This window comes from Danio rerio, chromosome 14 (genome assembly GCF_052040795.2).
Source record: "Danio rerio strain M-AB ecotype USA chromosome 14, GRCz13ab, whole genome shotgun sequence".
NCBI classification, from domain to species: domain Eukaryota; kingdom Metazoa; phylum Chordata; class Actinopteri; order Cypriniformes; family Danionidae; genus Danio; species Danio rerio.
In genome coordinates this window covers 9,740,670-9,757,019 of record NC_141034.1, presented here as the reverse complement: position 1 = coordinate 9,757,019, position 16,350 = coordinate 9,740,670, and the positions used below count along the sequence as shown (strand labels likewise).

The 16,350-nt window shown below is 32.1% G+C and overlaps 1 protein-coding gene across 1 annotated transcript; it reads left to right on the top strand.

The window, feature by feature from the left end:
* Window positions 1-3,134: 3,134 nt before the first annotated feature.
* Window positions 3,135-14,790, top strand: sh2d1ab (SH2 domain containing 1A duplicate b). Its single transcript, XM_087281232.1, has 3 exons — window positions 3,135-3,320; window positions 6,283-6,346; window positions 14,284-14,790. Exons 1-3 carry the CDS (start codon window positions 3,184-3,186, stop codon window positions 14,407-14,409), a joined length of 327 nt encoding a protein of 108 aa, XP_087137358.1. The 5' UTR covers window positions 3,135-3,183; the 3' UTR covers window positions 14,410-14,790.
* The last annotated feature ends 1,560 nt before the right edge of the window (window positions 14,791-16,350 follow it).

Sequence of the window (16,350 nt, the reverse complement as noted above, 5' to 3'; positions counted from 1 at the left end):
GGCAGAAATAGCTTGCGGTTGCGTAGCGAGCAGTAGGTTAATCGAGATTGGGTTTCAGCTTCCCCCTCTCTCCCACGTTGCATCTTGTAATCTCTGTACGATCACGACAAGGTGACAAAAAACGCTAAAAGCACATTTAAAGTTTAAGGAAGTTTACTTTAAAGAAGACAATATAAATCTTGTTCAGTTGATTTGTCTTCGTTTTAATATGCCCTCTTTTCATCACAATAACAGGACGTGCCAAAATGATGCAATATGCATTGCCCTGTGGATAATCATAAATTAGTCATGCAGTCTAACCTAATCAAATCTGTTTTTAAGAGACTTGCCTGAACAATTCAAATTCAATCCCTATTTACTCACCCTTCACTTCTGACAAACCTGTTTGAGTTTCTTTTTTCAGGGTTTTTGTAGGTTTTATCAAGTCAAATTTAAGACTTTTTAAGACCATTAAAAATGAAATTTTAGACTTATGCAGGGTTGAGATTTTTTTTAGCATTATCATGAGGAATCGTGTGATTTGTTTTTAATGTTTTTGCTGGTTAGGGAATTTAATTTGGAGAATTTGCAGTAAAATGTGTAACAGCTGTTGTGAATTGTATCACTGCAACAAAAACTTAAATATAAAAAATAAAGTTTTACTGAGATGTATTGTTGGTGATAGGATGGATGTCGGCCCAACTGAGTACTTAGACAAAGTAAAATTAAGACCTGTTTAAAAAAAAATGTAAGACCTAATCCTAATATTGCAGTGAATTTAAGACTTTTTAAGACCTAAAGTTTAGTTTTTGAAACGTAAGACATTTAAATCTTTTTGACACCCTGTTTTTTTCTGTTGAACACAATAGTAGATACAGTTGATTGTTAGCTCCCCTGTTTTTTTCCCCCAATTTTTTTTCAACACATTTTTAAACATAATAGTTTTAATAACTCATTTATAATAACTGACTTCTTTTATCTTTGCCATAATGACAAAACAATATTTTACTAGATATTTTTCAAGACACTAGTTTTCAGCTTAAAGTAACATTTAAAAGCTTAACTAGGCAGGTTTGGGTAATTAGGCAAGTTATTGTATAACAATGGTTTGTTCTGTAGACAATTGAGAAAAAATAAAAACTCAAAATCAGTAAACAACAATGGAAGACACCTGGTTACCAGTTTCCAGCTTTTTTCTATATAGTGTTCAACAGAAGAAAGAAGCTCAGGTTTGTGATAAAAAGGTAGTTCAAAACCTTTATGAGTTTCTTTATTTTGTTGAACACAGAAGAAGATATTTTGAAAAAAGCTGAAAACCTGACTTCCATAGTAAGTCAATGGTTAAGGGTTTTAAACATTATTTAAAATGTCTTTTTTTGTGTTATACAGAAGAAATAAACATCATAAATGTTTGAAACAAAGAATGGGAAGAATCATGTGTATTTGCCCAAACCTATAGTATCAACACTAGATGCAGACTACTGCAGTATAAATGGCTTTTTAGAACATACATTACCCCAGTAAAGCTAAATAAATTTAATTCAAATATTTCTGACTGGTGTACAAAATGCAGAGAAGAAATAGGTGCACTCTATTATTGTATGTGGAAATGTAAAGAGTTGCAGAAATTCTGGAAGGAGACTCTTTGCTTAATTAGTCAATTAACAGGGGAAAATGTTCCTCTTGAACCCAAACTGTGTTTATTTCATATATTCCCATATATATATATATATATATATATATATATATATAGAGAGAGAGAGAGAGAGAGAGAGAGAGAGAGAGAGAGAGAGAGAGAGAGAGAGAGAGAGAGAGAGAGAGAGAGTACTTTGGTTGTGAATACAAAGAAGCGCAAACTAATGGATTTTAGTTTGCTGCAGGCCAAGCGTGTTATTGCATTAAAATGGAAAGAGACTCAAAGGCCCTCTTCTAATCAATGGATCAAGGAAATGTCCTGTAAACTTACATTATCAAAGGGAAGTTAAAAGACTTTTATAGCATTTGGAACCCCTTTCTACACTTTTGCAACCAAGTGGACCTAACAGTAGAATAGAGCTTAAATAAAATGTCAAGGTCAAACAGTGAACTAATTTTAATGTTAAATGTAAATAATTACACTCTATATTAACCTATTTTTTTTTTTCATTTACTTATTTATTCATTTTTATTTTTGATTTTCTTATTGTTGTTATTATTTATAAGTTTTGTATGTTATCCTGGAGTTGTAATGTGTTGTCCAGATGTTTAAATGTCTTGTTTTAATGTTGTGAAAATACCAATAAAAAAAAATTTATATATATATATATATATATATATATATATATATATATATATATATATATATATATATATATATATATATATATATATATGTTTGAAACAAGTTCAGACAAGTAAATAGTGACAGACTTTATTATTTTAGAGCGAACTGACCTTTTAGATTAATGACGAAGGACCAGTAATTAAGCAAACAAAATCTTAAATGTTCATCTGAGAAAAGTTAAGAAGATTTTTTCTAAATCTTAATTTCCATCCACACATCATCAATATAAAGTATAACAGTCTTTTTAAAATCCATATGCAGATCTGTTTCTCTGTTATATATCTGAATCAAACCTTCACCCAGAAATACAAACACCCAAAAAGTACACACACACAGAGCAATAGAGGCAGGATGTGGTCACATGGATTGTGTTTTGATGTGACAGAACCCTTTCCTGGATACAACACAATTTTTCCACTTTCATAAGATACAATACAACAATCTCAAGCATTCTGCAGGAAAATCTGCATAAAGAAAATGTCAGACATTTTTTATAGCAATGACCTGCTCCTTATCACTCTGAGGGCTCTATAAAACCGCATCTATATCTTTACAGAAGGCTGAACTGTGAACTGCGATGTGAGTAGAAGAAAATAATAACATGTGAAACTCTGCATGATTTATTTTGTGTCATTCTGTAATAACTCAATTAAATTTAACATATTAACAACTGCACACTAGTGATGACATGGTGCACCATTAATCTGACAAATGACTTGAAAGATGAGTTTGACATTATCATTTCACTGGCATGAATAGCATGCATTGCATAAATTTTCTTTTTTTTTCTGCTTATTTCCTGCCTTGTTTCGTCATTTCCTGCTCAGGGACACATATCGCTCGCATGTAGTGATTGTCTGAAATACAATGCTTGCAGCACAATGGAATCGCTTTCTGTTTATCACGGTGCCATCAGCCGAGAAATGTGTGAGATGCGCCTGAATGAAGCGGGCAAAGATGGGAGCTATTTAATACGGGACAGCGAGAGCGTTGCGGGCGCATACTGCCTCTGTGTTCTGTAAGTTCTCAACAAATCTCAGCATTTTGACATGCAAGCTTATTTCAGCTGGATCAGTTAAAGGGATGGTTCAGCCAAACATTACAAATGCACTCATTATTTACTCTCCCTTAAGTGGTTCCAAACATTTATGAGATTCTTCAGTTTAATATGAAAGAAGATGTTTTGGAGAAAGGTGAGAACAGGTAACCATTGACTTCCATTAACTAACTTTTGTGTTTAACAGAATAAAGAAACTTTGAAAAGTTTGAAATGAGTAAAGGGCGAGTAAATGATGACAGAATTTTTCTTTTTTGGGTGAACTATCCCTTTAAATAAACACTCAAACTGCACTGTAAACATGTAATTAGTTGATTTTACTTTAAAAGTGTGTAAAACTGTTGCCGTAAAATTATTGGCACATATTTTTACAAATTTTGACAACTATTCCAAGGTTTTCTCACTTTTTTAAAGGGATAGCTCATTTACTCAGCCTTTACTTGTTTCAAACCTACTTGAGATTTTTTTCTGCTGTTAAACACAAAGTAAGATATTTTGAAGAATGCTGAAAACCGGTAACCATTGACTTCAATTGTAAGAAACTAACTTTTGTAATGTTTGAAATAAGTAATGGCGAGTAAATCATGACAGAATTAAAAATTTTGCGTGAACTATCCCTTTATATGAACACTCAGCTTGCAAAAGTCATATGCTTGACCTTACTTTATTTTTTAAAAAGTGAGTAAAACTGCTACATTAAAATTATTTGTGCATAATTATAAACATTTTGACTACTGAACTGTTTCAAGTTAGAATGGTTTTTTTTCACTTATTTAAAGAGACGATTCAACAAAATTCTGTCATCATTTACTAACCCTTTACTTGTTTAAAACCATTTTGAGTTTCTTTATTCAGTTGAACACAAAAGAAGATATTTTGAAGAATGCTGAAAACCAGTAACCATTGACTTCCATTGAAGGAAACTAACTTTTGTGTTTAATCGAATAAAGAAACTTGGAAATGTTTGAATATGAAAGTAAATAAAGACAGAGTTTTCATTTTTGAGTGAACTATCCCTTTAAATGAACACTCAGCCAGTAAAAAGCAATTGATTGACTTTACTTTTTTATAAAACCATGAGTAAAACCATAAAATAATTTGCACATAATTATACAGATTTTGTCAGCTTCTCTGTTATACAGTGTTATACAATGGATTTTCACTTTTTTAAAGGGAAAGCTCATTTACTCAGCCTTTACTTGTTTCAAACCTCCTTGAGATTTTTTTCTGCTGTTAAACACAAAAGAAGATATTTAAAAGCCTGCTGAAAACCAGTAACCATTGACTTTCATTGTAGAAAACTAACTTGTACTAACTGTATTTAACAGAATAAAGAAACTAGGAAATGTTTAAATATGAGAGTAAAGGATGACAGTTTTCATTTTTGAGTGAACTATCCCTTTAAATGAACACTCAGTCTGCAAAAGGCATACGCTAGACCTTACTTTATTTTTAAAAAGTGAGTAAAACTGTTACATTAAAATTATTTGTGCACAATTATAAACATTTTGACTACTTAACTGTTTCAAGTTACAATGGTTGTCTCACTTAATTAAAGGGACAGTTCAACAAGAAATTTAAATTCTGTTTTGATTTACTCACCCTTTACTTTAAAAACCTTTTTGAGTTGCTTTATTCTGTTGACCAAAAAAGAACATATTTTGAAGAATGCTGAAAATCGGTAACCATTGACTTCTGTTGAAGGAAACTAACTTTTGTGTTTAACATAATAAAAAACTTGAAAATGTTTGATTATGAGAGTAAAGGATGACAGAGATTTCATTGTTGAGTAAACTGTCATCATTTACTCACCCTTTACTTGTTTAAAACTTTTTGAGCTTCTTCTGTTGAACACAAAGTAAGATATTTAGAAGAATGCTGAAAACCAGTAACCATTGACTTCCATTGTAGGAAACTAACTTTTGTATTTTTTACAGAACAAAAAAAAACTTGGAAATGTTTGAATATAAAAGAGTAAATGATGACAGAGTTTTCATTTTTGAGTGAACTATCCCTTTAAATGAACACTCAGCCTGCAAAAAGCAATTGATTGACCTTACTATTTATTAAAAACGTTTACATTAAAATTATTTGCGCATAATTATACAAATTTTGTCAGCCTAACTGTTCCAAGTTACACTGGGTTTACAAATTTTTTTAAGGTATAGTTCACCCAAATATAAAAATTCTATCGTCATTTACTCACCCTTTACTTGTTTAAAATCTTTTGGAGTTTCATTCTACTGATGAACAGAAATGAAGATATTTTGAAGAATGCTGAAAACTGGTAACCATTGACCTCCATTGTAGGAAACTGTGTTTAACAGAATAAATAAACTTAAAAAGGTTTGAAATAAATAAAGAGTGAGTAAATGATGACAGAATTTTCATTTAGGGGGCCAACTATCGCTTTAAATCAACACTCATTCGGCAAAAAGCAATTTATTGACTTTACTATTTATAAAAAAGTGAGCAAAACTTTTACATAAAAATTATTTTTATGATGACAAAATGATGACAAAATTTGTCATCATTTACTCACCCTTTACTTGTAAAACCTTTTTGAGATTCTTCCTTCAGTTGAACAAAAGAAAAGATATTTTGAAGAATGCTGAAAACCGGTAACCATTGACTTCGATAGCATTCACTTCTCTTACTATGAAAGTAAATGTTTACAGGTTTTCAGCTTTCTTCCAAATATCTTTAGTGTTCAAAAGAAAAAAGAAAGATTTGGATCCACTTGAGCATGAGTAAATAATGAGTACATTTTCATTTATGTGTCTGTCCCTTTCATTTATGTGTCTGTAAAATTAACTTCTCACTTTATAGGCAATGGATTAACTCAGTTTTCAAAGCACAATTGGTAATTGTTATTTAAATGATCTTCTTCTGCTAATTTTTATTTGTCATTTCCCACTGCCAGGTGTAAAGGTTTTGTCTACACATACCGGCTCCAAAAAGATTCAGCGGGCTCCTGGGCAGCTGAGGTGAGGAATCTCTAATGCAATAAAGCTGTGTAACAAAACAGGGTACATTTAAAGACAACTGAAAAGTAAACTTTCACATCATATATCATTAATAATTCACTCTAGTTTTTCTGTCCTACAATTCTCTGGTTTTGTCATTTTTCCTCAGCAAGGGCTATTAATGAATAATTCTCGAGAAACCACATGTGAATGAAATCATATTGCAGTATTTGTGGGTGTTTTCTTAATTATAGTTTTATCTAGTTATATAATTGCACAAATTTACAGGCCTGGAATTCTCAATGATTTGGAGTTCAAAACATGTATTTTTCACTGTAAAACTTATATATACCGTAAAAAGACTCTGTGGGTTTCACACAATCAATTTGTGTTGGTCATGAAGACATTAATTAACTTATTAGTTTTTACAAATTTAGGTGGACTGAACATAAAAAATTAGGTTAAGTAAAAAAAACTTGAGAATTGTTTCAGCTTATTTAAAACAGTTAAAGCAAACTTAATTTATGGACACACTTTAAGACACATGTTGTCCCAACACAAATGAATTAAGTAAACTTAATTGTTTTTACAAATTTAAATAGATTGAACACAAAACAATTTGTCCTCTAGAAAACGGAAGAATTGTGTTGGTTCAGCTTATTTTAAATAAGTAGATTAAAACCATAGCTGAATAAAGTAATATCGCAACATTTGTGGGGTTTTAATCACTGCTTTATCTCTAATACAATTTTTGTACACATTTACAAGTCTACATTTGTGCGTTTATTTTATTATTTTGTGGTTACTCAAGTTTTTATTATCCTAATAATCTTAAACTTACACAATGCCCTGTAAAAAGCAATTAGCTATTTTAAGTGCTTTAAAAGGCTAATTTTTTACTTCTCTTTGCTATTTGGGCTTATTGGAACCTTATTAGAATAAAAATCTAAGTATCATCTTTTGATATGATGTACTTTTAGAGAAAAATTATGTCCATTTATGTGGACTTGTGGTCCGAATTTACATAAAACACTTTTTTCCTGAATGTTTTTTAATGCATATATAACATAGATTATTTTTTACTTGCTTTGACTATCAGAGAGTAAAAACAAAAATAAAAACCCATTTTGGACAGTTAAAAATAGGGTTTGGGACATTTCATATGCTGCAAAACAGTTGCAGGATGACACTGAATGTCTGTAACAAAATATAAAACATTCAAAGTATTTTAAATACACTGTAAAAAATCTAACTTACAAATTGTTAACTCAGTTTAAATTTGTAAGTTATGTGGACATATTTTTGAGCTCAGAGTTGAATTTACTTATAGAAACAATTTAACTGGATGTTTGTTCAATGAAAGTAAAAAAATCAGTTGAGGAGACTTTGAATTTTGATTTCTTCATCTGAGCATTTACCACTGTGAAAAATAAAAAGTTAAGGTAACTTAAACATGTAAAGCAACCGGCTGCAAAGAAATCTTAAGTTTATTAAGCTTCAGTGGTTGAAGTTGTGCCAAATTATTCCATAAAGTATACTTGATTTAAAACAGCCTTTTCCGTCAACTTAAAAAAAATAATTCGGCAAAACTTCAACCACTAAATCTTAATAAACTCAGCAGCCGGTTGCTTTAAAATTTTAAGTTAACGCAACTTTTTATTTTTTACAGTGTAGCCACTTAAGAGCTCAAATGTGCTGTCCACGTATGTGGACACTCAAGCCCTATAGGAGGATATAAAGGTTAGTTCACCCAAAATTGAAATTACCTCATTATCTACTCTCCTGTGCTTTTAAACGTTTATGAGTTTCTTTCTTCCGAGTTGGACCAGTCACTTCCATAGTAATTTTTTTTATTCGACTGTGGAAGACTATGCTGCAACCAGCATTTATCAAAATATCTTCCTTTGTGTTCAAAAAACATGTTTTTGTTTGGGTTTTTTTGCCTGCATCCAACATTGTAAAACTAATATATAGCTGTAAAAAACGCTGGGTTGCACACAATCAGTTTGTGTTGGGACAGCATGAAGGCATTAAGCTAACTTATTCATTTTTAACAATTTAAGTGAATTGAACATAAAAAAATAAGTTTAAAAAAATTCAGAATTTTGTTGATTCAGCTCATCTAAAAAAAGTAGTTTGAGCAAACAGCAAGCATAATTTATGGATATGCACACACACAAATTGGGTGATGATAAACAATCACTCAAACTTGTTTCAAACTGAAACAAGAAAGTGTATCTCAATAATCTGTTAATCAATCAATCATTTCTGAGTATAAAATAAAATGTGTTTGACGAGTATGACTCAAATGGAGGATGAATCAGCTATGGAAAGAAAGTTTGGGATGGATGATATTTAAAAGATTTAACAGAGGAAAAAATCTGTCAGGACTTATGTCTCAATGTGCCATTATAAGACTACATGACATTATAGCTCTAGATCCTAGATCAGGGGTCACCAACATCAACAATTATGCAAAATATATATTCAATTATCTGAATAAATTCATATCAAATGGTTGACTTGACCAGGATTTCCCAAACTTTTCAGCCTGCGACCAACAAAATAACAATCCCAGTGACGTGAGGCTCCCACTATTTTTCGGAGGTGGTTATAAACATGCAAACAATCCATGCATTAGCTCACACACACTTGTAGGCCAATATAAACACGACAGTATTGACAACACAAAAAAGCACAACAGTCTTATAAACATAAGTCTTTTCTTGGTTTAATTTTGGAGATCAAAAGAGCCACTTGGAGATCATTGGTCCATGTTTAGACAAGCCCCGTATTTATTTGCCTTAAACTGCCTCACCAAGAAAAACATTTAATTTCTTAACTCCTGATGTTGCTGGTTAATGCCGCTAGTTTTTATTTCAACACCTCTAATCATTTCTAAAATATCAGCCTCTACCAAATGGTTGATAGAATTGAAGTCAGATTTATTCCTCCCCCCACCCCATTTAATTTTCCCCAATTTATGTTTAATGGAGAGATTTTTTTCAGCACTTTTCTAAACATAATAGTTTTAATAAATCATCTCTAATAACTGGTTTATTTTATCTTTGCCATGATGACAGTAAATAATATTTGACTAGATATTTTTCAAGACACTTTTATTCAGCTTAAAGTGACATTTAAAGGCTTAACTAGGTTAATAAGGTGAACTAGGCAGGTTAGGAAAATTAGGCAAGTTGGTGTAAAATGATGGTTTGTTCTGTAGACGGTCGGGGGAAAAAATTGCTAAAGGGCTAATAATTTTGACCTTAAAATGGTTTTAAAAAATTAAAAACTGCTTTTGTTCTAGCCGAAATAAAACATATAACACTTTCTCCTGGAGAAAAAATATTATCAGACATACTGTGAAAATTTCTATGCTCTGTTAAACAGAGTTCAAACGGGGGGCTAATAATTCTGACTTCAAATGTATGTCGGTTTATGGTAAAAGTATCAGAATTAATACATGTACAGTACTATGAAAAATCTAAAAATATGAAGTGTACGATTCAATGCATTTAAAAACATAATGAAAATAAAAAAAATTGAATCTTTATTTTTTGAAGTATGCCAAAAAATATTTCTGATTCTCATTTAACAGGTTTTCTTGTTTGTTTGTTTTACTATAAAACCAAAATCAATTACAGTTGTGCAACAGGGATATGTTCATTAGATTGTTTTGTAAACCAACATTACTGTGTGTGTAAACCATTATTTTAAAACAATCATTCTTTAAATGACTTTAGCAGTCATTAAAACAGTCAAAATATGGTCGACCATTTGGTAGAAATCAATCTGCTGTAACTGACTGTGTTGTTAATCTAACATAAACACCCCATGAGTCAAAATCCAATAAAAATAATGAAATAAAATAAATACAAACAAAATAAAATAAAACAAAATAAAATAAACAAAAAGCTGATGCACTGACAAATTATGTGATCAATCAGTCATGGCAACATATGTTTTTAGGTCATTGTAACTTAAGCTAATCATGTTCTAACTTAATTGTATAAGTTTTGCAAGCTGTTTTATGTCAGTTTGGCATAATATAAATTCAATGGACTCATAAGGTTAATTTGATTCAGCTTAAAAAATTAAGACAACCGTTTTTACAGTGAGGCTTTTTATTTGCATGTTGTATTTTGAGTAACTATTTTTAACTTCTGTAGGTTGCGGATAAAATATGCTAATTATATTAGATTATTAAAATGCATTTGATTTTCGGAAATCACCAAGCGACTTCAACTTTAGTAACCACTGGTCTTGACGCATAGTATTTAAGCAAGTAGAAAATTAATAACTGAACTGCACTCAAAACAATATCGCTGTCGCTTGTTTATACTTCCTGTTTAAAATAAGCTGAAACAACACTTGTCATTTCTTTAGCTAATTTATTTGTTGTATGTTCAGTCCACTTAAATTTGTAAACCATTAAGTTAACTTGCATTTTGTATTGGGACAACATGAAGGAATTGTATTGGTCCAACTACCTGGTTAGGGGATTTGTAGTTTCCTGCATGCTTTGCTCTGGATTGCTTTAAAAGAGGGAATTGTTGACAATAAAAGTAATCTTGGGTGTTTAAAGTTAAAGACGTGCTGAAAGTACTAGAAAGTAGAAAGACGTGTTAGAGTTCAATCTTCACTTTAGTTTGAAGATTTAGAAGAGTTTTATGAAATGCTTTGAGTTTTGAGACTTTGACCACCTTGCAGAAGCACCCATGCTTTGGCTGTTGGCAGCTTAATTAGTAAAAATGCCGTTTGCTGCTTTGCTCAGTGAGCAATAACTGTCCTAAAATGAGTTCTGAGATCAGTCTCTATCAACCGTATATATAATTCCTGAAATATGCTTAAAAAGGATTTTTTAGTTCATTTAGGACAGGGATGGGGAACTTTTTTTCTATCAAGGGCCATTTATATTTTAGTAACATTGTTTAGGGGCTACACTAAATTATAGGGCTGCTCGATTATGGGAAAAATCATAATCACGATTATTCAAAATGATTATCAGTTGGTCAAAATTATTCATCCTCCTGTGAATTTTGTTTTTTTAAAGGACAACTTTAAATAAAACTAAGAGATTTAGAGATGTGCGACTTATAATAGTCTATTATTATTATTAATAGACATACATAATATTATCATACATGATAATATAAGACTTTTGAGTTTAAGTTAAATATAAATAAAAATGCATTTAAACTTTTATTTGACAAAATCATGTTGAACCAAATTGAATTTAATTGTGTAAATAATGTTTTTTTTTATTTTTAGTTGGAGCTGAACTAATTTATAGGATGGAAATCCTGCCCTCGCTTAAATTGAGTTTATCCAGTGAGTTACTTTTTGGGAGAAATTTAATCACAGTAACTAATTATTTAACACAAACTTAACTAACAGAAATGGGTACATTTTTACATAATTTTGATATTTTTTCATTTAATTTTTACACACTAAAAAATGCTGGGTGGGCGAGGCAGTGGCGCAGTAGGTAGTGCTGTCGCCTCACAGCAAGAAGGTCACTGGGTCGCTGGTTCGAACCTCGGCTCAGCTGGCGTTTCTGTGTGGAGTTTGCATGTTCTCCCTGCCTTCGCGTGGGTTTCCTCCGGGTGCTCCGGTTTCCCCCACAGTCCAAAGACATGTGTTCAGGTGAATTGGGTAGGCTAAATTGTCTGTAGTGTATGAGTGTGTGTGTGCAAGTGTGTGTGGACATTTCCCAGAGATGGGTTGCGGCTGGAAGGCCATCCGGTGCGTAAAAACTTGCTGGATAAGTTGACGGTTCATTCCGCTGTGGCGACCCCGGATTAATAAAGGGACTAAGCCGACAAGAAAATGAATGAATGATTAAATGAAAAAATGCTGGGTTCCACATAATCCCTTTGTGTCATCACAATAAAAATTGATTGAGTTATCTTGATGGCTTTTACAATTTTAAGCTGTCTGAACATGAAACAATTAAGTTGTCCCAAAGAAAACCTCAAGAATTGTGTCGTTTCAGCTCTTTTTAAATAAGTAGTTTGAATAAGCAGAAGAAATATTTTAAGTGCATATTTTAGACCAGTCGTTCCCAAAGTGGGGGTCGTGGGACAATGACAGGGGGCCGCTTGGTGATTTCTAAAATAAGTTTTATTAAACTATTAGAATTATCATATTTTATCCATAACCCACACACTGCAAAAAATGCTGATCTTGCTTAGAAATTTGGTCTTGTTTCGAGTCCAAATATCTAAAAATTCCTAAAATTAGATTCATTTTCTTGGTAAACAAAATTACATGTATTTTGCTTAAAACAAGTTAAATAATCTGCCAGTGGGGTGAGAAAAAAAATCCTATTTAGAATAGAGGTGTAGCAAAATAATCTTGATATGAGAATATTTTTCTTACCCCATTCGCAAATAATTTTACTTCTTTTAAGCAAAAATACACAAAATTGTATTGTTTTTACCCTGAAAAGGCCAATTATCTCATGCAATTTTGTCTACCAAGAAAATAAATCTAATTTTAAGAATTTTTAGATATTTGGACTCGAAACAAGATAAAATTTCTAAATAAGATCAGCATTTTTTGCAGTGCAGAAGCTAAAAATAGTACACTACCTGACAAAAATCTTGTCGTTGATCCCAGTTGTAAGAGCAACAATTAATAACTTGACTTCTAGTTGATGATTTGGAAAAGTGGCAAAAGGTGAATTTTTCTGCTTGAATAATCTGTTGAACTGCATCCCAAACATCACAAATACTGCAGAAGACCCATTGGAACTCGCATGGACCCAAGATTCTCACAGAAATCTGTTTGGTGAAGGAAAAAATTATAGTTTATCCACATTCAGTATGTGGATGTGCCAGAGATCTGCAGAGTGGATGGAAACATCAACAGCCTGAGGTATCAAGACATTTGTGCTGCCCGTTACATTACAAACCAATTACAAGGGCAAATTGTTTATCAGGATAGCGCTCCTTCTCATACTTTAGCCTCCACATCAAAGTTCCTGAAAGCAAAGAAGGTCAAGGTGCTCCAGGATTGGCCAGCCCAGTCACCAGAGATGAACATTATTGAGCATGTCTGGGGTAAGATAAAGTAGGGGGTCATTGACGATGAATCCAAAGAGTCTTGATGAACTCTGGGGGTCCTGCAAGAACGCTTTCTTTGCCATTTTAAATGACTTTATTAATAAGTTATTTGAGTCTTTGCAGAGATGTATGGGTGCAATCCTCCAAGCTCATGGGAGTCATAGACATTATTTCTACTGCATCATGACTTTATATTCTGTACTGTACATTATTTCTGTTTAAATAATTTAAAGTAAGGCATGATCATGTTTTATTTAGGTAAAATAAGCGTAATCTAGAGGCCTTTACCTTTCAAATAAGGCACTTTTCTGATACCAAATAATCAACTATCAGTCAAGTTATTATTTGTTCTTCCTACAACTTGGATAGGTGACGAGTCTTTTGTCAGGTGGTGTAGTTAACAGTTAAAAAGCAACAAGCAAATAAAAAGCCATCAGCCTTTACATTTTTCTCATAGGATTGTGACCCCCTGGTGTGTTTACATTAGATTAACAGCACAGCAATAGCGTCAGCTGCAGCAGATTAATTTTATAGCACCAGGTTAAACTTTCTTATACCTTCATGACAATCAAATACATTAAAACTAAATACAGGCCACAGCTGAACATTGAGGATGGTCTCCAAAATCAAGCCAAGAATAGACTTGTGCTAAAAACAGTCTCAATAGGTGAGGTTAATATTAAATAAAACAAATCAGTATAAATTATAGCCTCCGAGGAATGTGGAGGTCGCAAGTCACTGGCATTGCTATTTGGGGGGTTGTGGGCTGAAAAGCTTGGAAACCCCTTTTTTAGACTATTGGTATAAATCAGATATGTAGATGGATTATACTGATGTTGTTGTTGATGTTTGTGTATTCATTTATTATTATCATTATTATTTTGACAGACAGCTCCAGGACAGACTAAACGCTTGTTCCGCAAAGTCAAGAATTTGATAAGTGCTTTTGAGAAACCAGGCCAGGGCATCGCCATTCCTCTCCTCTACCCCGTAACCATCCAGAAGTCCTACTAGAATGCTCCTCATCATAAGCAAACTGAAACATGTGGACAATTTCAATGTATGGTCACTTTCAAACCCTTTCACAGCCATACATCTGGATTTGTATATACCAAAGGATTTGTATAAAGGGGAAAACGAAAGCCTCATTTTGTAGAGATTGTTTTAGTATGTGAAATTAACAAAGCGTCGTGGAATATGTGTTTAATACTGACTTTAATGGATTTTTAGTACACTATTTTTAAACCATTTAAAATCTGTTATGTGATTATTTGGGTAATTGTTATTACTGAACCTACTTAAAGTGCTGTGTTATTTCAGCCTCAGTGAGTTTTCCAATTCCTAAACTGTCATTTAAAATTTGAACAGATAACTAAATAAATTCTGAAAAATGAACACTTTTGCTGTGCCTTTTCATGAGTTACACACACACACACACACACACACACACACACACAGACACATATGATGAAAGAATAACTGTCTTTCAAAACCTCTTTTGACAGTGCAAAAATTGACGAAACAGCTATATCTCACTACCCTTACAAAAAATAACTGAAATAACTGAAAGTAAAACTGCAGTATATAGAAGTATAACTGCAGTAAATTTAAGTATAATCGCAATATTGAACTACAATAAAGTGTAAACACAGTTGAAATATAGTATAATAAAGTTCAACAGCAGTATAAGTTGCAGTAAACTGGAGTAAAAACAAGTAAACACCGTCTTACCTGCACTTGTGCTGCTGTAGTCTAATGTGCCAATGGTGTGGTAAGAACTGTACTGCGCTTGTGTTACAAGGGGTTTGTTCGTCAACATCTTTAAGAAAATTTTACACTTTTTTCAATTATGTTTTTTGGATTCAAGTAAAAGTACTTTTGGATTGCGTAATAAGTGGGGAATAATCAATCAAATCTTGTAAAAAATTTTATATTTGCTAACAGAAACATTAAATGTAGGTTGCACTGTTAAGGAAATTCAGCGTGTTCCAGTTTAACTGGTTAAAGTGAAATAATTTCAGGCAACTCTTCAAACAATTCAATTATAACTAGTTTTTTTGTAAATGTAGGACTTTTAACAGTTTTAACCCAAAAATTACCAGCCAGATGAAGAAGAGCCAGAGTCAGAGATTCAAATAAATAAAGTTTACTGAAGATAGTTGCAGTTTCATCACCAGAAGCCAGCTTCAACATTCTCAAAACAACATCAACAATTATACTCTCACATAACGTCATTAAGTGTGTCAAGCCTATAGGTGTTTTTACCTGATTGGTTAAAACACAGATAGACTAAGAAAATTTCCACATGGGTGCGTGCGAACAATTCTGAACAATATCTCAATATCTTAAGCATATAAATGTCAGACAGCCACTAGGATGTTTAGAGCTGATCCCAGACCTGTGAAATGGTCCACAAAGGAATAGAACAGACACACAGTACAATCTGCTATTGCTCAAGGCAGAGTGTATTTTCAGCCGTTAAAAACCAATATAATCTACATCCAAACTGGCAGCTTACATATTAATAATAATCATAAAAGATATCAAAAAGGATATGTGTTACTCCATCTTGGAACGGACAACCATCAGAAAATCCACACCATCATAAATTAAGCTACACTGAAAAAAATTATTTAAACATGATACCTTAGATTTACTACATTTTTTTGTGGTTGCCCAATTAATTTGAGCTGATTTTAAACAAATAAATTAAGTTGAACATTACTAAATTTAATTAGTTTGTTTCAATTCAACAGAGTTAAATTGTTTGCAAAAGTTTTTCAGAAAAAATATTAAAGTGCTACAATACATCTGGAAAGTATTCATAGCGCTTCATAGCGGTATATAAATTTGCAACAATTAAAAAAAATTCACATTGTTATTTTGGGGTTTTGTGTTTAGAATTTTGAGGAAATTAATAAATTTAATACATTTTGGAATAAGGCTGTAACAAAA

What these genes read in the sequence shown, in the direction of transcription:
- sh2d1ab (XM_087281232.1), top strand. Translation starts at nt 3,184, where the DNA reads ATGGAATCGCTTTCTGTTTATCACGGTGCCATCAGCCGAGAAATGTGT. An exon ending in GCATACTGCCTCTGTGTTCT is followed by an intron (nt 3,321 to 6,282) that starts GTAAGTTCTCAA and finishes TCCCACTGCCAG; the next exon opens with GTGTAAAGGTTTTGTCTACA. An exon ending in CGGGCTCCTGGGCAGCTGAG is followed by an intron (nt 6,347 to 14,283) that starts GTGAGGAATCTC and finishes TTATTTTGACAG; the next exon opens with ACAGCTCCAGGACAGACTAA.